The sequence below is a fragment of the Musa acuminata genome, chromosome BXJ2-9, assembly GCF_036884655.1.
Source record: "Musa acuminata AAA Group cultivar baxijiao chromosome BXJ2-9, Cavendish_Baxijiao_AAA, whole genome shotgun sequence".
NCBI classification, from domain to species: Eukaryota; Viridiplantae; Streptophyta; class Magnoliopsida; order Zingiberales; family Musaceae; genus Musa; species Musa acuminata.
In genome coordinates, this window is record NC_088346.1 from 8,803,010 (window position 1) to 8,828,214 (window position 25,205).

General features: G+C 37.0%; 2 protein-coding genes across 3 annotated transcripts; one reads left to right on the forward strand and one right to left on the reverse strand.

Annotated features, from left to right (window-relative positions):
- Window positions 1–929: 929 nt before the first annotated feature.
- On the reverse strand, window positions 930–1,880 carry LOC135622997 (ATP synthase delta chain, chloroplastic-like). Its single transcript, XM_065125438.1, has one exon. The coding sequence runs from the start codon at window positions 1,849–1,851 to the stop codon at window positions 1,114–1,116; it is 738 nt and encodes a 245-aa protein (XP_064981510.1). The 5' UTR covers window positions 1,852–1,880; the 3' UTR covers window positions 930–1,113.
- A 656-nt stretch (window positions 1,881–2,536) lies between these two features.
- Window positions 2,537–23,616, forward strand: LOC135622996 (DNA polymerase I A, chloroplastic-like). Of its 2 annotated transcripts, XM_065125436.1 has the most exons (12): window positions 2,537–2,867; window positions 3,442–3,967; window positions 4,999–5,187; window positions 8,679–9,340; window positions 10,229–10,721; window positions 11,037–11,132; window positions 12,927–13,019; window positions 13,126–13,320; window positions 14,189–14,281; window positions 17,757–17,969; window positions 22,070–22,159; window positions 23,271–23,616. In XM_065125436.1, exons 1-12 carry the CDS (start codon window positions 2,722–2,724, stop codon window positions 23,433–23,435), a joined length of 2,961 nt encoding a protein of 986 aa, XP_064981508.1. In that variant the 5' UTR covers window positions 2,537–2,721; the 3' UTR covers window positions 23,436–23,616. The 2 variants fall into 2 exon arrangements, with proteins under 2 accessions (XP_064981508.1, XP_064981509.1); XM_065125437.1 differs by lacking the exon at window positions 17,757–17,969.
- Window positions 23,617–25,205: the final 1,589 nt, after the last annotated feature.

The following is a 25,205-nucleotide window of genomic DNA, read 5'->3' on the forward strand; positions in this document are numbered from 1 at the left end:
TTATTATTAATCTTTTATTTTTTTATTTTAAAATTCTTCTATTCCTTCCCAACATGCTATTAATCTTTAATTTTTTTTATTTTAAAATTCTTCTATCCCTTCCCAACATGCTATTAATATGTGTTAATGCTCGACATGGGTGACTGCCTGTACTAAGTGAAACGCTCCAACTAAGTTCAATTTTATAACCTATTATGATATAAATCACACATGTCAACATTGATGCTAGAATGTTTTGCCTACAAAATTGATGCCAGTTTCGAACAAAGACCCTTCCACACTCAGGTCAACTTATAATGTCTAGTTAGAAAAATAAAAGTGTTGTCAGCTATATGAAAAAGCTAGCCAAAGACAATATAATGCCTAATTATAAGATAATTACTTGGGCAATTCTCAAACCAACCCATTTTTAGAGAATGAAGAGATTGTGGCATCATTGTCTCCATGATGGACCACCAACATGGATGCTAATAAGGTGTTAATGTGAATGTCGACTAGGATTAGATATGGTTTTGGTTATCCATGTGTAATTTTATGTATATCATTGTAAAAGTTTCTCAAATCTTCTTTTGTTGTGTATATTAATATCATCTTTTATTTTAAATTATTTAACTCAAGCTAATATATGAATATTAGAGAGTGATACTCATATCTTTCTTTCGCTTACATCTCATCCTTTATTCGAGCTTCACTTAGTAATCATAGTCCAAAATAAACAATAGTTTTGTTGGTTGTTCCATAATAAGAATAGGAGAACCTAAGCAAGACTAACAAAAGAGTAAATTGAAGAGTCAATAAGGAGCAAGAGTACTTGACAATTTATATTGAGAGATTATATTGAAGAGTCAATAAGCTCTCAAATCTTCTAACTATTTTTAATACAAACAATAATTATTGTGCATCTAACAAAGATTATAAACACTTAGAAGTGGAATGGGGACAAATGATATGATAGTTATATGCATCTAATCGTGCGAGGCACAATACAACGGTGAAGAACACATACTCGTCCTCCACTCTATGAACGCTACATTCATCAGAATCATAGCTGGAATGCAGCCCGATTAAAATGAGAAGAAGAAGAAGAAAGGTGGAAGAAGATGCGCAGTACGATCAGGCGAGGGTGATGGAGGAGAAGTCGAGCTGCGAGGCGATCTCGTCGAGCTGCTTCTTGACGCTCATGTCGATGAACTTGGACCCCGACGATCCGTACCGGATGGTGAACCCGGCGATGAGCGAGGGGTCGAGCACCGCCTTGATCCTCACCTTCTTCGCTCCGGTGAGCCTCTTCACCGTCTGCGCGATCTGGGCGACGTCATCCTCCCCCATGTCCACCACCGACGTCACCACCGCGAGCTCCGTCCCCGTGATGTGGTTGTAGCACGCGTCGAACTCCTTCACGATCTCGGCGATGATGTCGATCCGGCTCATGTCGACGAGGATGTTGAGGAAGTTGACGGTGTGCGGCTGCAGCTCGGAGGAGCCGGAGATCTCCGCCAAGATCTCCCGCTTCTTCTCCGGCGCCACCGTGGGGTTGGCGAAGAAGGACTGCACCGCCGGGTCCGCGAAGAGGCGGTCCACCTTCTCCATGTCGGCCACCGTCGCCTCCAGGGTGCCGTTCGACTTCGCCACTTCCGCGAGGGCGTTTGCGTAGCTCGACGCGGCCGTGTCCATCATGGCGGCGCCGGCTGCCCCGCGGTGGGGGCGGCTCCGGGAGAGCTTGAGGGAGGGGAGGCGGAGGCGGCGGGCGGAGGGAAGGCGGAGGAGGGAGGATGATACGGGGGCCGAGGCGGCTGGGGATGACGCGGCGGATGCGCGGAGACCGGCGGTGGACGAGCGGAGGGTGGCCATCACGGATCTCTTCCTCTGGTAGTGTGAAGAGGGAGGGACACGGCGGCGTGGGAAGACTCATTTTATGGTCGAGACTACCCGACGGTCAAGATTTATGATCGAGAACGATCGGACGGCCGTAATGTATGTATGATCTTATCTCCTAGTTGCATCAGACGAACGGCGGCCTCAGAGATCCAGTGCAAATGACAGGTGGACACGTGGCTAATCCACCGATGGGCTTATCTGCAAGCGGGCAATTCCCGCCTCAAATAGAACTCTGCCGATCGACGGCGGTGATCGCCTGGGTATTTTTCGGGGTATTTCGTTATGAGTGCAAAAATCATTTCAATCGTCCCAATTCAATATCGTTATTTCCTTCCAATGCTAATAATAATACATATGGATTTGAGTTCATATTATTTTTCTTTTCTGACATGAAAATGAAGAGTTTTTATTACATTGACAACTGTTTTGATATCATGATGGATCAAAATTTTCGAATACATCACCGTATAAAACTCCTATAATAGCCTTTCAGACGAGTTTAATTGGATTCGGGTGAAGTAAACGGGTCTCTACCCGTTTCCAGTAGGAAAGGGAGGCATGACCGTTGAACGACTAATGATATCCCAATTGGCCAAAACGGGTAAACCCGATAGCTTGATATCCTTTAGTTCCTTTATGAGGAATGAAAACCCGCGACTCTAAAAACCCTGCTTCCGCTGTCTTAGGGTTTAAGGGGTCTCCGCGAAGAAGGCGAGCAGGGCAAGGCCTTCTGAGGCCTTATACTCGTGTGCTTTCCGACGAAGGAAGCTCCCTACTCTTCTCTTTCTCTCCGCGAAGACAGCGCCTTGCCGCTGCGGGAAGCTTGCGAGAATAGCGGGGGCCATGGCGATGGGAGTTTCCGCCCGTCGAAGTGTCCTCAGACACCCCTTTCCATCGTTCACTTCTCCCTGGTTCTCGTCGTGCCTCCGCCGCGCGGTATGCGGCATCCCATCTTCCTCGCGCGTCTCCCAAGGCCCGGACGTTCGAGAGTATTGCCTTCATCTTCTTTTTTCCTTGTGCTTGCACATCTTTTTGCTTTCTCGGTGGTTCACCATCCTTTTAATGGGCCTAGTGTTGGATTCGTGTTTTTTCTTCCAAGGATGTAAATTTTCTTTCTTATGGTTGTTTTGAATTGAATATCCCTCGGTTGTTCGTCATTTTGGCAAGAATTGTAACTTTACCTGCGGCACACAGTTGATCGTTTAGCCTGTCGAACACTTTCTTCCTCCTATATTATGAAGAGTATATAAACCAGCAATAGAAGGCCCAAGTAGACTGAGGGAAGTTCGTTGTGTTTCTTATGCATGCAGTTAAAAGTTGTGGCTCTAGTCATTTAATCGCACACGTGATTTTTGTTTTGTTTTTCGTGAATATAACTTCAAGGTTGTTTTTTTCCGATTGGAGGATTGTCTGAGAATGATTCTGCTGGTTTCTATGGTCTTCCATGAAGAAATCGATTCAATACTTGATAAAATGATTTTCCTCGCATTCTAGATGTTTGTCCGGATCATCAATAACAACTTTGGGAAAAAACTGAATTGTTTTCTCTTCTTTCATTTCTAGGGAAGAAGGCTCCAAGAATCTGTGGGTTCAAGCAGCTGACAGAGTGAGGTGCGACAGAATCCTTCATTCCGCTTGGCTTCCATGGATGGGTGGAAAGACCAACTTGTCGGACTCAGATTCTCATCCTAAAATTGGAAGTTCAGTGGAGCCAATTTCTCAAGAGTCGCCCCATCCTTCAAGATACGTTTCACCCCTAAGACAAGAAGGCAGAACAGAATCCCACTCCACTAAACCTGATAAATCTTTAAGACATGTTCAAGAGCCTTGTGATCCTGTTTTAGCAGAACGAAATGCTGTCCCTGGTGAGGCTGCAGTTTCCAATGGAATGCCCATCAATGGGCAAGACACTGGGACACCTTCTGATATGATTCCACCTGTTGAGGGTTTGCATAAGGTGGTAGACCAGAAACAACTTGCTCGTGTATACGACAAAGTAATTGTGGTTGATAATGTATCAACAGCTAGACGTGTAGCCCAATTACTTACGACAAAGTACAAGAATTTCATCCATGCATGTGATACAGAGGTGAGTTGACAGAACATATTGCTTTACCTGATAGTATGTGGCACAATTTCTTGGAGTGGAAATTGCTTGGAGTCAGTCTCATTGTGAATGTACACTAAGCTTTTGCAATTAATGTAGACAATTTAAAGGACTAAATGTCTTACATGAAAACTCCTTATGGTGACTACCACTTTTATAGCCTGAAATGTCTGTCCCAAGGGCAATATCACTAGCTATATGCATCGATCATACGGGTTGGCTAGATCGATCATTCCTCATCATTGAGCTTAGAGGCCAATTACTAGCCAAGCTAAGGGCTGCCACTATCCTAATACATTCTTTTTGTAAAAGAACTTATATCTTTAACCCCTCCTAGCAACAATATTTTGGATTAACACAACTGTCCTAACTGGTGCATCAATAGTTCTTTGTTGGATGTCCAAATTACATTAAAAAAGTGTCTTATTTTTTAAGCCTTGATCGGTCCCCACCTGTGATTGTTCATGAATACATACTTTCTTATTCTAGCTCGAACACCTTTTGAACTTTCTCATACATATGGTATTAGCTTATAATATATGTTGTTTTCTAACCTTCTTCCAAATGGCTGTTCCTTATGTCATAAATTTCATATAGTGTCTTGTTCTTTAGCATCCAGATCATTTCTCTACGGTAGTTCTTTTTTGATGAACCATTTGTTTGTTTATGCTTGATATCTGTCAGTACAGATTTAAGTCATGTTTAGAAGATTACATTAACCCACAGTTAAAATCATAAAAATAGCCGATTGGTTATGGTAGTTGTGTCAAAGTTGCCTCAACCATTAACATTTAGGCACCATGAATGCAGTTCTTATGTTTCCTCAGCTCCGTTGTTTGCTTCAGTTTTTTCTGCATGCATCATATCTTGTTGTTGTATACTCCAAGCATATTCATACTCATGATCTCTTGAAAAATCCATGCACTTTAAATATTCAAATAGATCTGCAGGTCCTTGATTCTCACTCACTCTCATATTTTCTGACTTATTTCAGTTTACTTTTTCTCCAATAGGTTGCCAAAATCGATGTAATGTCTGAGACACCGGTTGGACATGGAGAGCTCATATCCTTTAGTATTTACTCCGGTCCACTAGCAGATTTTGGAAATGGAAAGTCTTGTATCTGGGTTGATGTTTTGGATGGTGGAAGGAATGTTTTGGATGAGTTTGTTCCATTCTTTGAAGATTCATCCATCAAGAAGGTGGTATTTTTTGAAAGTCTGACCATATTTCTGAAGTCCAGATGCAATTCTTAATTCCATCTTTAATTACTCTAGGATCTATTTATTATACTTTTTTTGGTCAATGCTACATTGTAATATGTATTTTTATTATAACAAATAGCATATAGAGAACAAATGTGCTGACATTCTCTAGATGGACGTCTTTGAATTGCTGCATGATGCTTTAGATTCTTTACATGTTTTACATGTTTGTTTGATTTGAAATCCTCTACTTGTTCTTGCAGTTTACTTCAGCCTATCACATGTTCTATAAGTACAAACTTACATACACAACATATATGTCATGTAGAATCTTGCAACAACTAATATGGGAATTAACTACATCGTCAGATTGCTTAAATAATTTGATCTTTTAGTTGCCAAATGGACTGGAAGCCTAGTTGCGAAAGTCGTGGTGTAAACCAATGATCGTCGCATCGGGTACTAGACCTGTTTCATTGATTTGGTCAGACCAATACATATCGGCCAGTACGGTGTACCATGTATCGTAACACCGGTACCGGTGTTTTGGAGAGGAAAAAAAAAGAGGGAGGGGCGGTGGTGAAATGAAAGAAAGAAGAGGAAGGAAGAATGGGAGGTAGCAGACGGAGGAGGAGGAAGGAAGAAGGGGAAGTGGAGGAGGAGGAAGAAGTAAGAATTCGGAGTGAAGGAGGAGGAAGAAGAAGGAAGAAGACGGGGCGATGGAGGAGAAGGAAGAAGGGGAAGCGATGGAGGATGTGGAGAAGGAAGAAGGGGAAGCAATGGAGGATGAGGAAAAAGAAGAAGGAAGAAGAGGAGAAGAGGATGACATGTACCAGAAATAAACGGCGGCGAACAGCTGGATGACGTTTAAGGCAACCTCGACGGCAACAACGTCGTGAGAAACGGGGGTAAATGGGTTGCAAGCCCTGATCAAGGGTGGCATCACATGCAGTTATAGTTATTTTGGGTTTTTGTTTATATATGCTTTGTTCTGGTCTTTGGCCGAATTGGTACATACCACCCGTTTCATATTGGGTGGTACAATGGTCCTTGGCGTAAATGATATTAGGTGCCAATAACAATTTATGCTGGTATATTTTTGAGCTTGAGGGTTGTGAGTGAGAAAATGCTAGTTGGATGTTCGGATCTCTTGTTGAAACATTAGCTACTAGTCATGGGTGGTAAATTTTAATCTGCTTCTTATTATTTTCTCAGTACTTGTCCAAATGTGATTGGTGAAACATTAGCTACTAGTCATGGGTGTTAAATTTTAATCTGCTTCTTATGATTCTCTCAGTACTTGTCCAACCGTGATTGTTGAGATCACAATTTTACGACATGGAATATGCTTGACAATTACATGTTTCACAGTTATGTTACAACATTGGTATGCCCCCTCATGGCATGGACCCTGAATGGGTACTATTGGGGCCAGTAGGCTAAGACTGACAGAGACCAAAATCTAAATCAATATTAAGAGACAAGACTAGAAATATCTACATATCTATTAGTTCATATCATTCGTGGCTTATGGATAAGTTGGTGCAATACAACATCATGCCTTTGTGAGATACAAACTCAGTGAAATACAACATCACACCTCTGAACTCCGGTATCAAATTTTATGTAGAATATAAACTCTGATACCAAATCTGATATAGGATAAGATACATTGAAGATACTTGGAACAAAGAAAATAATTTCCTTTTCTAGGATTTGGTAGGTTGTTGAATAAAGAAAAGAAAATCAATCGAGAGTCTCACATCACACACATATAATATGGAAAAAGGAACTCATTCATTCATTCATCCATTTTCTGATCTTCAATTACAATGTTTTTTCCTTTTATATAGACACCAAGTACAACTGAAGAAAAAAAAAATGAAAATGAGGAAGAATTCATTAACTCCCATTTCTATTTTCCATATTTTTGATAAATAATATTTGTTAATGAAATGTTTGATTGATATACTTCTTTTTTTGTAAAAATTCTTCAATATTGATGAAATTTTCTTGTAGGATAAAATTTTGAATAAACCCGAAGTCTTGCAATCAAACCCAAAATGTATTTCCTTCTTGTTCAGCTTCCTTTTCTTACTTTTGATAATCTTTATAGCCAATATACAATTCTAGAAAACGTTACCTAGAATGACTTATTACATTTGTAAAAGACCCCTAAACTAATAAAATTTCATTTAAAAGAAAAATCAACCAAAATGGTCTCACATCACTCAGCATCAGTGATTCAAGGTAAATGATCAGGAGCTAGATCTCACTTGCATCTGAGTCTGGTTCTTCTTAGATTCATGTCTAAGGTTAGGTGGTACCTCAACCCTTAATGTCAAACCCTGTGATTCATGACTCATCTGTTATATTAGTGAGTGAGGGGTCAGCCATTTAAGAATGGAATTATTTTCCCTCGTGAGTTTCCATATTTTCTTTTGTTTTCATGCATGGTAAGGAACCAATATACCTCTGAATCAAATTATTGCCACCATATCCTAGCAGTATCCTCTGAAGTTTGACATACCTGTAAGTTGATGCAGGAAAAGAATAAAAAATGGGAAGCAATCAGATGTGGCAGGTTAGATGGAGGTGGGCTAACAATTTACACCCAAGGAAGGGTTATCTGGGATACTGCCCATACCAAGATATGAGTATTGGTCAGAGTAGACCAGAACGTGGATTTTTCAATTTTTGGTGGAAGGTGGTATTGTCAGTCAGACTGATACTGGTGATAACCTGACTGGTTCTAGACCAAAATGGTTTGGTATTTTGGTTCACACATATAAAGGACAGTGCAAATCAGGTTCAAAGCCCGAAGCAACATTATGAGAAAATAAGGAGATTGTCAAACTCATGAAAGGACTGTATGCTAGTTGAAATTTCTCTCATTCTAAATAGAAACTGATACAGGTTTGGCAATCCGTGTTGACATCCACTTTTTTCAGAGCTTTATTTTACCTATGACAACTACTATTAATTTGTGTCTCCAGCTCTATGTTTGAAGCCAAACAGATCTTATTAGTTTGCTAGCATAAATGGATTCATTTTTTCTGTGCATAAACAACTTGCATCATAATCAAAGTTCTCTGGAGTGGCAGGGTTAATTAAATATCTTTTCCTTTCATGCGACTTATACTGATTGTCTTAAAACAGAGTCTCGGTATACTATAAATTGATAAGATAAGGTTGATAATCACTTTTTGTTCTTATGTTGTGGTGTCTCAAAAGCTCTATAAAAATTAGTAACTTGTTTTCTCTTTTTTCTAAAATCTATAATTTCATAGATTAATCTTATTTATTGTCATTCTTTTGTGATTGCTAATTTAGTCTGTATTAGGTCCAGGACTAACGTGGAAGATTTTCCCCTTTGAATATCAAGTTTAGACCTGGGTTGTATCTCTGATTCTCTCTGAAGTTTGATGATTGTATGTTCTTGTTCAAGGCTACTAGTAATACAAATGTTCTCGTTCTCATCTTTGTAGGTTTGGCATAACTATAGCTTTGATAGTCATGTGCTAGGGAACTATGGGATCAAGCTTTCTGGTTTCCATGCGGATACCATGCATCTTGCACGTCTTTTTGATTCTTCTAGAAGAGCTAATGGAGGATATTCACTTGAAGCACTTACAAATGATCCAAAGATCATGTCGTCCGATGATGAACTGAAAATGGGAAAGATAGCAATGAAATCCATTTTTGGTAAAAGAAAGTTAAAGAAAGATGGATCTGAGGGAAAACTTATCACGCTTGCTCCTGTTGATGTGCTTCAAAGAGAAGAACGAATATCATGGATTTGCTACTCTGCTTTAGACTCGATAAGTACTTTTAAACTTTTTGATAACTTGAAAGCTAAGCTTGAGCTTGAACCATGGACTCTTTTTGATATTGTAAGAGGTACAATGTATGATTTTTATGAAGAGTATTGGCGCCCATTTGGTGTTCTGTTAGTGCAAATGGAATCTGAGGGAATTCTTGTTGACCGAAGTCATCTATTGGAGATAGAAAAGCTTGCTATTACTGAAAAGCAAATAGCTTCAGATAAATTCAGGAAATGGGTGTCTAAGTACTGTCCTGATGCTAAGTATATGAATGTGGGAAGTGATGCTCAAATACGTCAGCTCTTTTTTGGTGATACATTGAGGAGGTACTTGCATATCTTGCAGTTCTTGTTCATTCCTATGATAATCAGTCTAGAAGTTCTATTCTTAGCAGCATTTAACATGATTTGTTAATCAAATTTGCCTGCTTTATTTCTTTGTTGTATGTCACCCGTGTTATAGTTTCTTTAAGTACTAGTGTCTTTACATGCTTGTTTAGGTTCTTCGATTGCAGGTTAAACTTTTATTTGTTTGCTTTCCATTACTTTGTGATAAATGTGCTGGAAATAAGATATAGAAGGGTTATACGTTTAGAAGTCAGTAATGATGTTTGAAATTGTTGTTTGGAAAAGGAGACTTGTAAATTGCACTGCTCGATTAAGTAAAATTATGATATAAATAATGTCTTGAACTAAGAATTTAAATATCAGTTTGTTATCGGTAACCAGTTGAACTAGTGCTGTACCAGTATACCATATAGTATACTTGCTGGTTGTGCCTGTTATTTATCAAAAATGCAATAAAAAATACCTTGATACTGACCAATATGGTTCAGTTTCAATCCTTGGTTGGATCTGTAAATATGTTATTTTGAAATATCTTTTGTGAGTCTGCTTGTGCTCATGGGTCTGGATCAAGGGTTGCTTTTGTTTGTGCTTGTGCGCACATGGTGCATGTTCATGCATGTGCTTATGCATGTGTGTGGGTCCAGTTAATTGTTGTTTGCTCAATGGAAATTAGTTTTTAGTTTTGTTGCTACTGTTCAAAGGCAACATCTGCATGCACGAATGCAGATCCAGTTTACTTTAATGCCCTATGTGAGTATTTTCTGACTCATCAAAGCCTCTTAAACTGCTCGCGTATATATTTCATACTTATTATTGATGTGAGTCGGCAATTTGTAACAATTTATTTTTATTGCTTTTGATTTGCAGAAACAATACAAACAAATATGAAAATTATCAAAACAAATGCTTGTCCAAGCCCAAGTCTTTTAAGGTGCCTAATACTGAGAATGTCATTGAGGATGGAAGGAAGTCTCCTTACAAATACCGCACTATTGTGCTAAATAAAATTTGTGAAGAATTGCAAACAGATATGTATACAGATAGTGGGTTGCCTTCTGTCAGTGGTGATGCTCTAAAAGTTTTTGCTGGGAAAGTCTCGAACAACCAAAACTTTCTGATTGATGATGCGTCATATCAGTCTGGTAGTGACGAAGAGGTTAACGATGACCATGATTCCACAAAGGAGATGACAGAAATGTCTCATGTACTTACACTTGACGAAGACACTTCTGATTATGGAACTGCATACAAGGCACTTGGAGAGGGTAAGGAGGGAAGGGCGGCTTGTCAAGCTATTGCAGCTCTTTCTGACGTCTGCTCAATTGATTCGCTGATATCAAACTTCATTCTTCCCTTGCAGGTAAGTTGATTCTGTGTAACATATATATTATCCTTCTGGAAAAAAAAAACCTACATACAAATTGAAGAGAAGTTAGGTGTACATTGGAATCAACGAGCCGAATACTTCAGTTTTTCATTCCATGCATCTAAGGCATATTTAATTACTTACAAAATATTTTAGCATATACTGTCTCTTTACTATGTTCATTCTCTGTTTTTATTTACTGGAGAGACAAAATCGTTCTTCTCATCCAGTGGATGTATTATTTTGAAGAGATTTTGGTTGGTTTAGATATTGGTTGCCCCTTGTGATGTTACTTTCTTGTGCTGGTAGGGGAATGATATTTCATGTGTTCGTGGACGGGTTCATTGTTCTCTAAACATCAACACTGAAACTGGACGCTTATCGGCTAGGAGACCAAATTTGCAGGTCTCTCTCTCTCTCTCCACGCACCTGCACCTGCACCTGCACCTGCACCGGCACATGCATGCAAGCTTGCACATATACACACTCAGTCTCTGCCTTCTCCCTCTGCTATTTCTGTTATATGTTCCCATGAGAAGTGGAATGTGATAATAGTTTTGAGAGTTGTTCTTTGTGTTTGTATTTGAAAATGTCATTGAATTTTGTCTTCTGGTAACTTGAAGTTTATCTTAACTTTATTTACCAGTTGAGTTTGAAAATTTTGGAAAATATTTAGGAAACATTAATTGACATTGTAAATTGGTAATGCTTCCTGAATAATTACAATTGTTTAAATCCCTAAAATACATATGCTGCTACAAATGATCTATAATGAAATATCTAGGGTCATACATATCTTGTTGGCACTAAGATATTTAAGATCATATATTTAAAGCTGCATGCATTGACCCTCTCCGAATCCCGTATTGGCGGGGGCTTTGTGCATCAGATGGATCATTTTCTTAATCTAATATAATATATAATATGCAATTTATATTAAAGTTTAAATGATTAATCAGTTATTACATTTTCAAAAAAACCGATTGGACCGATATATGCATCAATTCGTATTTACCTGTCTGACCAAGAACCAGTATTTGGATCGGCAATTTTCCCTGGGTTAGTTCTAAATTTTTTTCTTCTAATATGTCTAGCCTGTTGAAGATAGCCAAAAGAGTTGTTGATGGCAGACCTACCCACACATCTTCTCTCTTATCGTGGACCTACATCCTCGTTGATCCAAAATAGATTTGCATGGATGTAGTTCAGATTTTCATTGATTTAGCCTAGATCTGCATGACTATTTTTTTTGGCTGATCTAGGCTAGATCCACTACGTTCGAGCCTTAATCCTTGTGGATCTAGCCCCAAGTCCATTAAGGAAAACACCTCAAATCTGACCTAGTTTGATGAATTAGCATTTCACAGGATGAAATCCAATCCTAAAGTCCTTGCAACAAAATAAAAAGTGATAAAAAATTGAAATTAAGGTTTGGATTTACCAAATTTTGGAGAAAACCTGGTTTCAAACTCAAGATTTAGCGTATAATTTCTTGAGATTGAACTTATCTTTGCAAAATCACTTGGGAGAGGATTCGAGTGAAGTTCAAATGACATTGAGAGGAGTGAAGAGGTATAAAAGGGGACAGGAAGGAGGGGATGATGGGGATACAGAGACAAACTGGTAATTGGGCAGTCAGGTTGCTGCCTGATATACCATATCCAATTGAAAACCAAGCGGTAACTGAGTGGTAACTGGTAAGCCTCAGTTTGAACCGGTGATACCTCATGGTGTACCACCATCAGTCCGAACATGGCTGCAAGGTAGGGGGGCTGCCCCATGTACCAGATTTAGGATGAAGTATGTACCTATCCGAGCGACATTTCAAACATTATATGATATTATCTAAGAAATATCCTTTTAACATCATAACTTTCATGTATCTAATGCAAATTGGTTTGGCACTTTGTTGTAGACTTATATCTATGTTTTGTATGCTATTGCATGCACACATATGCAGTTTCCACTTGTAGGTAGTCGTTTGACTGGGCTATGAGATTGGCATTCATACGTGTCAAATGCTAGTGTACATCAGTATGTCGAGATCTCATGGGACAACATTGTTTTGATGGTTGATCACTTTTGGTACTGCATTATCACTGCTTTGATTTTGTTTTGGTCTTTATGCAATGTTTAAACTTTAAAGCAATGTTTTTTCAGTGTTAATAGGGCTGTTTCTTGTGTTGTCTTTCTAACCAGAACCAACCTGCTCTCGAGAAAGACAGATACAAAATTCGGCAGGCTTTTGTTGCTGGACCTGGAAAATCTCTTATTGTTGCTGATTATGGACAGGTGAGGAAACAAATTGCTTGTTTGTAATTATTTTTGTAGTCCTAGTTTAGGAACAAGTATCTAATGTTTTTTATTTTTTGTTAATGCTGAATTTGGACATTAATAGCTGGAGCTTAGGATTTTAGCACATCTTGCGAACTGTAAAAGCATGTTGGAAGTCTTCAGAGCTGGTGGGGATTTCCATTCCAGAACAGCTATGAACATGTTTGCACATGTGCGTGAGGCTGTTGAAAAGAACAGAGTGCTCCTGGAGTGGCATCCTCAACCAGGAGAAGACAAGCCTCCAGTTCCATTGTTGAAGGTAAGCATGCTTTTAACACTTCTATGCTATTACGTTCTGGAACTTTGTGGAATCATTGTATAGATAGCTAATTGTTGAGATGTACAAATTTGTTGTATGTTATCTTCTTTTAGTCAGACACCTACAAGATCACAATAAGAAAGTCACTTATTTAAATTAGTATATTTTGGTTTTGATTGTTCTAATTATTGCAATGTAATTGTAGATGCTAATCAGGTTGTGTTTAGTGTTAATTAAGGCACTTCTACTGAAATATGCTGCTATAGTCATGATACAGTCATTGTAAATGGCTGGCTGCAACATTGGGATGTTCAGACGTGGGTGGGTTGCCAGCAAGTATGAGCCACTGCAGTTTACTCTTGTATTGTCCAAAATGAATATCCTACTATGTTTCAGAATCATCTCTTAAGCACCAAAATATGATGGCTTTGCAGAATACTTTGTTTAGGTAGTCAAAATTCTGAATTTTGATTGGTTTTCACCACGAACTTTCATCTATGAGACTTTGGCTTTTATCTAGCAATACTATGCTAAATATCTTTCCGGCCTGCCTCACCTCCTTGTCAAACTTTTGAAGTGAATCCTGTTTTCTGCCTCCTGGTGTAGTTGAGTCTAACACCTTCAATCAAGTCTCTTAAATAGTCATGCTTGGCCTGTTTCTTTTGTCTTGCCTTTCCCCCTAAGAATGTTGTGAATTATTTAATCCTGATGTCTTGATTTGTTTGTTTATTATTATAATTTTCTTTGAATTTTGGTTTTGTGCTTCACTTAAATTTGAAAACAGAAGTTAAACTTTCCTCCAGAATTTGCACAATCTCTATTCCTACAAGTCTGGCAGTTAAATGTATTTCGTTTATTCTGCCTGCAGGATGCTTTTGGTTCTGAAAGAAGGAAGGCTAAGATGCTTAATTTTTCTATTGCTTATGGCAAAACTCCTGTAGGTCTCTCTCGTGATTGGAAGGTAATTACCATAATAACCTTTAAATATGGCCTTTGTTACATATAGAGTACTTATTGATGCTTTTAAACCTTCTTATTCTATGGCACAACTGATTAGATGCCAATCTCCATTGTTTACTTTTTACTAGATTCTGGTACTGATTATCTTATGCATTATAAATATGCATGCATCATTATATCTGATATGCCTTGGCAATGTTGAGGCATAATCCATTAGTTATGTTATTTGACAAAAGAGACATGCAAATACGATATTGCATTGGTAATAATTAGTTAAGAAGACAGAGGAAACTACCAGTCCTTGGATCTGAGAAATAGATTAGGCAAGATGAACTCAAGTAAATTTCTTGGTTCAGCATTATAGTAGTGTAACGTAAAAGAAAAAACTGATTGCCTGCAACCTAATGGATGTGTCCGGCATGACAGTAGTATGAAGAGCCAAGATCAATCCCAATGCTTTTCACTTCACTTCATTGACTTCAAGATACCCTCACTTGTTAATCCATATGCCACTCTTCTACAAACATGGGTCCAGAATTCACATATAGCAAGCAACTCATTGTTTCATATCCCTTCTTACTATGCTGAATCCTTTCCGTTACATAGGACAGTTGCTTGCTAGCTCACGTGAAGCTGATCCAGCTTGTGTTTTTTGCTATATGACTAGTAGCTATGCAAAATAATGGGACATAATGGGCTTGACACCCATTACTATAGGCAGTCTATCATGGGATGACCACAGGGAGGACTTGAAAACACATTAGACTGTTATTTCCTATAGTTAACATGCTAAAGAATCAAATTTCAACTTCTGGCCATTGAAGTACTTAATCCAACAATTCTTACAAAAACCTATTTTTTTGTACATGCCATATTTTTGGATGGCATGAGATTACTCTTGCACATTACAGCTTTGAATTAAAGTGTTTAACATTATCTACCTTGAAATATGAGAATTTTGTGATCAGAAGGTAAATTTTAGACCTACCTTAAAACAGATGTTGTAGTCATTACAGCAGACTTGTTATAACTCGATTTGTCGCTAATGACTTCTTAAATCAGAATTAGAAGCAATAAGATAAGGTCCTTCTCCTTCATGGTAGTCGGTTCCAAAAGTGGAAATGCAAATTCCGTGACCTGTATGCAGCGACCACTAGTCACTTTCCCTATGTCAAAAATCTTTTGCATTTTGTGACTGAATCCCTCCAACAATGAAAGAGAATTCCGAATTAGACAGATTGAGAACAGTAAGTGGTTATTAGTCAAATTTCAAAATAATTTTGTTTGTTTTAGTCTTCTTTTTGCTGTTGCTGAAATTAACTTGTTTCTTTTCAAGGACTACAAATGTCTCATAGAGCTTTAACTTATATTACGACAATTGATAACACAAAGATTCTTCTTGACATAATGGATACCCAGCGAAATTACTAATTATTATAATGGTTATAATGATCCTTTACAAGAGTTCTCTCTTGGTTAAGATGCAAAACTATTTTTCATGAGAGATTCTTATAAACTATCATAACAGGAACAAAGGAAAATAGTGGTTTTTTCGTCAATCTATGACAGTATTATAAAAATAAGCTAGTTCTCGGTGTCATTGAGATAGAGACAGTGAACAGGAGTCTTTATTTGCTGTCATAATGTGTCTTCATAACATATAGTAAAGGTATATAATGGCTGTTACCTTTTGCACATCAATAATTTTAAAATCATATTATGGATTATTCTAGACCTTGCATTTTGTCCTCTTTTACTTTTATTTTATTATGTTGTCATGTCCAGATTTTATGGAATTGTACTTCGACAGCAATGCTTGCTGTAACCCCTTCTTCACTATCCTTGGGTCTAGGGGAATATTCGGAATTGTCGTTCAATACATGCTTAAACTACAGAATTAGATACATATTTTTATGCACAAAATAGCCTTATGGATTGTGCAAATGATGTCTTGCTTAGACTTGCTTTGGCTAGGGATACTGGTGCCACCTTTATTTTGTTGACATTAAAGTGAAAGTGGACCAAATAACTTTGTCAAGTCTGCTGTGGCACCTCCTTGATTTTGAGTTGGAAGAACTTGATCATTGATCCTTTCTTTGTTGGCCCATAAATACTAGTCCCCTGTACTGGAAAAATTTTCCATCCCTTTTTCCCTCATATAATTTCTACTCTCACTTTATCTCTATATGTATTTGAATATGTTCTATTTATCCTGTGTTGCAGATCTATCCATACCTAAGTGTGTTTTATGCACAGTCGAGTTCATTCTACCTATAAAGGAATAAAAAGCTAGGACATTGATGGACTAGAAGTTTTATATTGGAAAGGACAAGGACAAAAAAGTTATAAACTGGTCCAGTGGAGCCAGAGCTCTATATATAAAAAGGCTTGATTTTATATAGATAATGTCATGGGCAATGGACATGTTAGATCAAAGCTCAATGATGAGTACTTTCTTCTGTTTTGTCCATTAACCGCATTAAGACTTCAAATTTTAGCTATTTACAGTTTGGCCCAGTTTTGTTTTGTCAGGCCATGATTCATTTCGCAATATATTTGTCCATATTATATTTTGCCTCGTGATGAAAACCTCTCAGCTGTTATCTATTTTGAAGTTTAGAAGATGATTTTCTCGCAAGAAATCACAACTGTCATTAAGTCTAAGGAGTGCCTTGCTGTTGGAGTGCATAAGGCATCTATGGGTGTTTATTTGACAGCCACTAATAGCGCATCCATGTTGGGTTTGTTGGAAGGCTCGTCGAGGGATGGAAGTCTGCTGGGAGCCTGAAGGCCTCTGATAGTCAGGTCCTACCTTCAAATGATCGGGCCTTCCTTGATCATGTTCTTAGTGATCTCAGTTCCTTGTGTCCCTTCGCTTTTGTATCAACCACGTGTCATTTCAGCATCATGGTATCTGTTGCTGACATTGCATCTACTCAGATTGTCAACATGCGTGTATGCTCTCTTACTGCTGATGTGGTGTTTGTCTGGTTCCTAACTGCCACTCGCATGTCATATTTTGTAATGTCTGTGGTTCCAAAATGGAACCTTTATGTACATCCAAATATTCGGGCATGCTATGACTTCGTATGATGGAATAAGTTTCAGGCATATTAAATAATGCAGTTTAAACCATAGGTCTGCAAAGTGAACCAGATGAAAACAATAAACCACAGGCAAGTATTTTGTAATTTACTATGGTATCAAGTGCCAATTGTTACCATTATGTTAGTGGGTATATTTTCCAGCTATAATTCCTCGTACTTGCATTTCATATGCCTATCCAAATTTCTATTTTTATTTGTTTAAAATGAAATGTCCAGGTCGTGTTTAAGAAAGCATAACCTTTTGGAAGAGATTTGTGTTGCATTTTTGGATATGCACATTTACGTTGTGAAGTTTCTCGTTTGGCTTTCTGATGCAACTTAGATCGACTAACTACTATTAGAATATCCTCAAAACTGTTTTGTTCTCAGGTTTTTGTTGAGGAAGCTAAAGATACAATTTCTCTTTGGTACGAAGAAAGAAAAGAAGTTCTACGCTGGCAAAAAGAACGCAAAAAGGAAGCAATTAAAAGCAAATGCGTCAGGACGTTGCTTGGACGACCGCAGCATTTTCCTTTGGTGGAAACTGTAAGCAATGCTCAGATGGGTCACATTTTACAAGCAGCTATTAATACTCCAATACAGGTATTACTTCACACTGACCGTGGCTTATTATTCATTATGAAGGACTTGTTATTGGCATCAATTATTGATGTAGGACTAGTTTTGATACCAAATATAATGTAAAATAATACATAGTGCTATCACCTTTAGTCCTTTTGTTGCGGACCTTCGTATGAATCAATGCAAACGTTGACCAATTACGTTCGCAGCCACTAGATGTTGTCTGTGAAAGTACACGAATGACAATCTTTCTTAAATGTGGTGCATCGCCTCCAAATTGTAGCTACCACTCGATTACAAAAAGATATAAATAAGATTTTATTAGCATAACAAATAATTAATATTAAATATAATTGATAATCAATATGCATAACTTTTCCTCACCAGGATCCATAGTGTAACGGCATGATACAGCTACAACGTCGGAGAATGAACCAACTGTTTCTCGAAATAATTGACCCTCCATAAGAGCATCGGCTACCTTGGTAGTGTTTGGCAAGAGCCGATATATAACATTTCGTAGTGTCGTTAGGAAATTATTTTGCATTCCGAGAGCATATCGATATTGAATTGCCGGGTTTAGATAATACGTTGCAAAACATAATTTTGTTAGTATGATTTTTTATTATCTAAATAATAATAAATTAAATTATTCTGAATATGAACTTACCTGTATTATGGATATCTTGATCCATATGAACTTCGGTCCGATGATTAATGATTCGTACGTATTGGTCGACCTTAAAATCATCTTTGAATGTTTTCCTGACCTCCTCTCTTACTAAAATCAGCATATATTTAAGATATGACATTTGTGGACTCTTGTCCATATCGACCTTACGGGGGACAATATAAAGTGGTTCCACACCTTTTATGATTTATGCTATAGTCTCCCAAAATCTAGAGGAAAGAATGACCTTTTCTATCTTCTTTCCATCACTTAATTTCGAATATATGGATTCTGACCACTCTTGTGAGCTAGCCATTGCCTTCAAGCCATGCCTTTTTTGCTGTAATGATTTTAATGCAATAAAATTGGTAGCAAACCGAGTAATTTCAGGTCGAAGTATCTCACCGTTTACATACTTTTGCATTAATGCGTGGATCCAATGATGATTATATATAAACTTTGTAATTGATTGTGCTCGAGCTACACATTTCTTGACCGCATCCAACTCACCAATATCCTTCAGCATTAGATCTATGCAATGAGTTGCACATGGAGTCCAAAACAAAGTTTTTCTTTTTTCCATCAATTGCAAATCGGCCTTTTTGAAATTCGCTCCATTGTCGGTTATTATTTGGACAACATACTGTGGTCCAATCTCCTCTACCATAGTGTCCATCAAGCTCTCAATGTAGTTTGTATCTTGGATCTTTTCAGAAGCATTAACGGACTTATGAAACACCACTCTTCTATTGCAATAAACAAGAAAGTTGATGATACTCATTCTTGTTGGTCCTGTCCAACTATCACACATCAATGTCACCCCATATTCGTCTCATTGCCTTTTGAAGGATTTGATCCAATCCTTTAGTTCTGCCACCTCCTCATCTAAGTACACGTCGTAAATCTCCTTCGGTGTTGGAGGTTGGATTCCCGTGCCAGACTTTTGAATAGAGGAGAGATCATGCTTTGATAATATGGATCTTGGGCTGTGTTGGCTGGAATCCTATGAAAGTTGAACCATTTTGAGATTGCCTTCCCAATATCCCATTTTTTTTCTTTTGTGTATGCATCGTCAATCCGTGTCTGTTTCGTTGTTTGTGGGGGATAGGTTTGCGGATCAATATCAACAATATCTGGTGCGGATCTCCTGCCAAGACCTCTCATAAAACCAAGGAGTCCACCATACCTCATGCTACTAGTTCGGCCTAACTGAGAAGGAGCAGTTGGTTACCTCATGCTGGTTGACCTCTGGATTCCACTACCACTGCCATGCTCTAATTGTGAGTCAAGTTGTCGATGCCTCATTGCTTCATCGACCGTATACTGATGCTCCAATGATGCACGAATCCCAGCTGTGAGATCCGGGTTGACTTCATCACCGCAACCCTCATACTGATCATAAATTGGTTCCTGTGTAGCCCTATAATATTCTTCCTCAACTCTTGCCTTCTTTTTTAATGTATCTTCATTTGCTTGTTTAAGCTTGCTTTGAAATAATTTACGGATCTCCGTTGGAACATTCTTGCATTTTGCAACATCAGGATACCCACCAGCCAAATGCATTTTCACTCGAGTTATTCCTCCACCTTTACCAATGTAGTCACAATAAATACATTGCCAATGATGACGGTTTCCATTTAGCTTTCGAGCATGAACCCATGCATCCTCATGTGACTGTTCCTTTGGTGCCATGATCCTATCAAATTTAAATCAAATAAACTATAAAATATAAACATATTAAATTGACCAAATATCGATCATAAATCACTAATCACAATATTAAGTAATTTTATTAAAACATAACTAATCATATTTTATTATCATAAATATGTTATATGCATAAAAGAAGTATTAAAATCATTAGATACACTAATTACGCGATTAATATAGGTAATTTTTCATTAATTATTTCTCTTTCAACACTATAAACATGGCAAACACCCTAATAGATATTAAAGATATTGGATTCATATAAAATCGAATAAATTTTGATTAAATCATCGTTAAAATAACTAATTGCAGTATTAAAAACTTTAATAAAACATAATTAAACTTATTTTACCATCATTATATGTTAAACACATAAAAGAAACATTAAATATGTAATTTTAATCCAATATGATTCAAAATTCAAATTATGATAAAATTATCATTTATCTACACTAATTATATGATTAATATAATTAATTTTTCACTAATTATTTCTCTTTCACCACTATAAACATGACAAATACCCTAATAGGTATTAAAGACATTAAATTGATATAAAATCAAATAAATTTCTATTAAATAATCATTAAAACAACTAATCACAGCATTAAATAACTTTAATAAAATTTAATTAAACGTATTTTACTATGATAAATAATATTCAATATTTACTATGCATGAAAAACACTAATCATAATCTTAAATATCTTAATTACTCTCTAATTAAAGAAAACAAATGCATACCTCTTGATTAGAAAGTTCTTCCTCTTAATCTTCTCAAATTAGCCTCAATTGAATTCACAAATCGTTGTTTTATAGAGTTTATGAGAGAAAAAAAATGTTTGAGAGAGAGTTTAAGAGAGTATAATGAAATAGGGGAGAGAAGATTGGTTTAAATAGGAGGAGAAAGGGCTCCAACGGTCAATTTGACCGTTGGAGCACTGTAGCACTGCTACAGTGTGGTAACGGTCGAAATCGACCGTTACCGAATGGTACCGGGCGGTAACGGTCGAAATTTCGACCGTTACCGCCCGATATTACCCGTAACGTCCGATACGAGTTTGTTTTGGGTGTACCGCCCGGTAGCGGGCGGTCCGCGTACCGGTCGCCTCTTGGACCGGTATGTACCGCCCGTACCGGGCGGTATGAATCGGTATGGCAGACCCTGCTATGAATATTATGTACTTCCAGCCTTTTTGAAGTTAAAATTGATATCTTGATTTGTTTCTGTGATGGAATTTTCACGGGTGGAATGTGTTTTTATTTTGGGAAACTAGAGGTAACAAATCCCATAACATGGGCCATTTCCTGCTTTTTGGCAAACACCATGCGTTGTGCCAGCTGACCGGCATTACTGCTCCAGCAAGGAATTAGTGTGTCTAGGAACACCAAAAAACATGGACCATATGTACAATTTAAATGTTGAAATGGAGCTAATGGATGCCTATGTCCATTTCATTCTTTTTTTTTTCTCCTGTTCTTTGTTTCTGTTGCACTTGGTTGTTTTGCAGTTGGAACTCTAAACATCATGCTATACTTCATTTTTTCTTTTTTACTTAACATCAACTTGATGGATGGTAAAGGTTGTATTGCTATTATATGTTATTTTTTACAGAAGAATGATTCTCCTCACTTTATCATTTTATGCTTTTCTAAGTCATTTGATGCTTATAGCTGTCTCATGAAACTTCTACACTTCATCAAACCTATTCAAGATTTTCATAATCTTCTAATTTAACAGGGAAGTGCAGCAGATGTTGCCATGTGTGCAATGCTTGAGATAGATAGGAATATTCGTCTGAAGGAGCTTGGATGGAGATTGCTATTGCAGGTTAATTTATCATATTACTAACTTGAGTTTGCAGGAATTCCACCAGCCACTTAATAGTCCTCGAATGAATATCCTAATAACTAGCCAGTCTCATCTTAACCCTAGCAGAATTTGTCGTGATTTCTTTTTCCATGGCTGTTTTTGAAAAGTGATGTTATATTAATTTATCATAAGGTAGATTTATTTAAAAGAAATGGATGGTTAGCATGCTATTTAGCAAGAGGCATGATTTTGTGATCATAAAAAGATTTCCCAAGCTTTTGTTGGTTTTAGTGGGTTCTCCAGAATAACCGCCAAATTTTACTTGTAGAGGTTAATGTTTGAGTTTGTCTAAGCTTCTTTTGGTTTTAAGCATTTAGTGGTGCATTGTTTCTCTAAATGATTGTTGAATAGTAATTTTTTGTTTATTGAATTTATTTCTTTCTTCCTAGTGTTAATTTCTGCTGTTAATCCTACATTTTTTCTTTCCATCTTTTTGTTATTTTTTCGCTATTTTGCATCCTTGTTACTTCGATATTGTACTTCCATAGGCTCTTAAATAACGGTAATTTAAGTCGAACATAGATTTTGATCATATGGAGGCTTGGCTTTTCATTGGTTAGTGGATGATAGACCTTTCCAAAAGATCCTCTTTTACACAAATAAATGGAACTTTGCCTAGAATTCCATAAAGTTTGTTATGATCATTACTTTATTCTGTTGCCCGAGAAGTAAAGAGTCCTTTTCTGGGGACCTTGGTGTTCGATGCACTGTTCTTGTCTCTTTTTAAGGATAAGTGTGAGATCATCAGTAGCATCTTATGCATTCTTTAGAAAAAAGAAATTTCTTGTAATTCAATCTTCGGTCAGTACTGAACCTCGATGACCTCATTTAGTTGGAGTTTTTTTTATTCAAAGTTTGTTATGACAAGGTTGCCCATATGGTGATCGTATAATGTTGTACGAGATTTAGGTCCTTTGTCCAAGTCTCAGTTCTCGCTACGTGATGCTGCGCCATGCATCTATCTTTTAAATTGTTTTAGTTTGCAGTATTAGCATTCCTGGTTATTGTTGACTGACCAGATTTCCTCTAAATCAGAGAATTGCTAATGGTATTCTGTGGCTGGATTCAGGTGCATGATGAAGTAATACTGGAAGGACCAACGGAGTCAGCGGAGCTCGCCAAGGCCATCGTCGTCGAGTGCATGTCCAAGCCCTTTTACGGCACGAACTTCCTCGAGGTTGACCTGGTGGTGGATGCCAAATGCGCACAGAGCTGGCATGCAGCCGAGTGTTGAGCCTGGGGGTGATTGGTAAAGGGTGGAGGGGTTTTTGTTTTTGATGAAAAAAAATTGGTGTAGTAGGTAAAAACCAATTAAGAGAGAAGATTATGGTATAGATAAATATGATAGTATAACTTTACACTCCTTATGTGTTTTTTATCCTTAATCAATCTATGATTTGAGGATTAATCGTAAATTGAAGTATATGATTATTTTTTTTTCTTCTCAAAATAATGAATGATATCATCATTTTCATAACATATTCATCAATTTATCGTGATATCAGGGTTTTCTTGATAAAAGTTAGGCTCTCTTTTTTTCGCTGTTTTTCTCGTCATCTTGTTGATCCGTTGGCCATTGTTATTTCTCTTTGGTCTCTTTTAGTGATTGACTTACTTTGACCATAGCTTTAGTGGGCGTTCTCTCTGTCTCTGCTCCTACATTAGTGTTTTATTATCTAGTGTCTTCATTCCCATCTCATTAGCACCTTTAATCCATTATTGATCTCTTTGTAATAGTCCATTTGCCTTCCACTAACCTTTCAACCACTCCTTTAGCCCCTGTGATCGAGAGGACTTACGTGAGGAAGAAAGATATCGTCTTCTTGTCTTAGATTAGATCCATTTTTATGCACTTCTCAGATTTGGTCTCTGATTGGTCTCTAATAAATTAAAACTTCGTCGCTAGTGTAACTTCTTCATCTATTTTTCCATCAACTCACTCAACAATGCTTGATGTCTGTCATCTCTTCGATCAAGTGATACCAAAGTGTATCATTTCGATTAAGTACATGTCATTAATTATTCACTAATTTTCATATATTGAACACAATCCAGTAATACCATTAAGCTTAACATAATATGATAATATATTTTAAAAATAATATCTTTAAATCACATCAAATCATTAATCTTAATGCTATCATAAGCTCTCCACTTGAGCCAAAATTAAAAAAAAAAATGATATCTTTAAATAACATCAAATCATTAATCTAAGTACTATCATAAATTCTTTACTTGAGCCTACTAAACCTACAATCATCAAAAAATTTCAAACTATTGCAATGTCGTGTGTGAGAAATAATATGCATTACTCTATAATACCGTATGAACTCTATTACTATCTCACGTCATATAAAATGTTTTCTAGTATAAGTAGTTTTTTTGAATTAAGTAGAACTCAAATAGATCCATACAAATCACTTCTAATAGCCAAAGGGTTTCTCCAATGATCATGTGTTGATTTCATGCAAACCTTCAGGCGAATTGTTAAACCAATGATAATTTGATTTATCTTAAATTTGACTATCACTCAAGGTTGACATGTATGTCAACTTAATGTTAATGATACTTTTTTTATAAGAGGCATTAACTAAATATGTCTTTATGTAGCAACCCTCTAGATTTATCTACCTTTAATATCCAATCATATTTGTAAACTATGAAAAGTTATTTATAGACTTCTTTAACCTTTAAGAGCCTAGTATATTAAAGTCTGATACTTCTTTATTCTTACAATAATAAAAGGGATACATTATATATCTACTGGCTATATGGATGATATTATCATCGTAGGTAATAATTCTATGAAGATCAAGTAATTTATTAAGCAATTGACAGATCGATTCTACATCAAAGATCTAAAAACCTTATGCTATTTTTTGGGACTGAAAATAATGTTAACATCTTCTAAGTCTTTTTTATCTTAAAAAAAAATATATTCTAAATCTATTACCAATGATGGACATGTAAAATACCAAAAAAAGTCACCACCCCACTCCTCACC

What these genes read in the sequence shown, in the direction of transcription:
- LOC135622997 (XM_065125438.1), bottom strand. Translation starts at nt 1,851, where the DNA reads ATGGCCACCCTCCGCTCGTCCACCGCCGGTCTCCGCGCATCCGCCGCG.
- LOC135622996 (XM_065125436.1), top strand. Translation starts at nt 2,722, where the DNA reads ATGGCGATGGGAGTTTCCGCCCGTCGAAGTGTCCTCAGACACCCCTTT. An exon ending in TTTGGTGATACATTGAGGAG is followed by an intron (nt 9,341 to 10,228) that starts GTACTTGCATAT and finishes TTTGATTTGCAG; the next exon opens with AAACAATACAAACAAATATG. An exon ending in ACTTCATTCTTCCCTTGCAG is followed by an intron (nt 10,722 to 11,036) that starts GTAAGTTGATTC and finishes TTGTGCTGGTAG; the next exon opens with GGGAATGATATTTCATGTGT.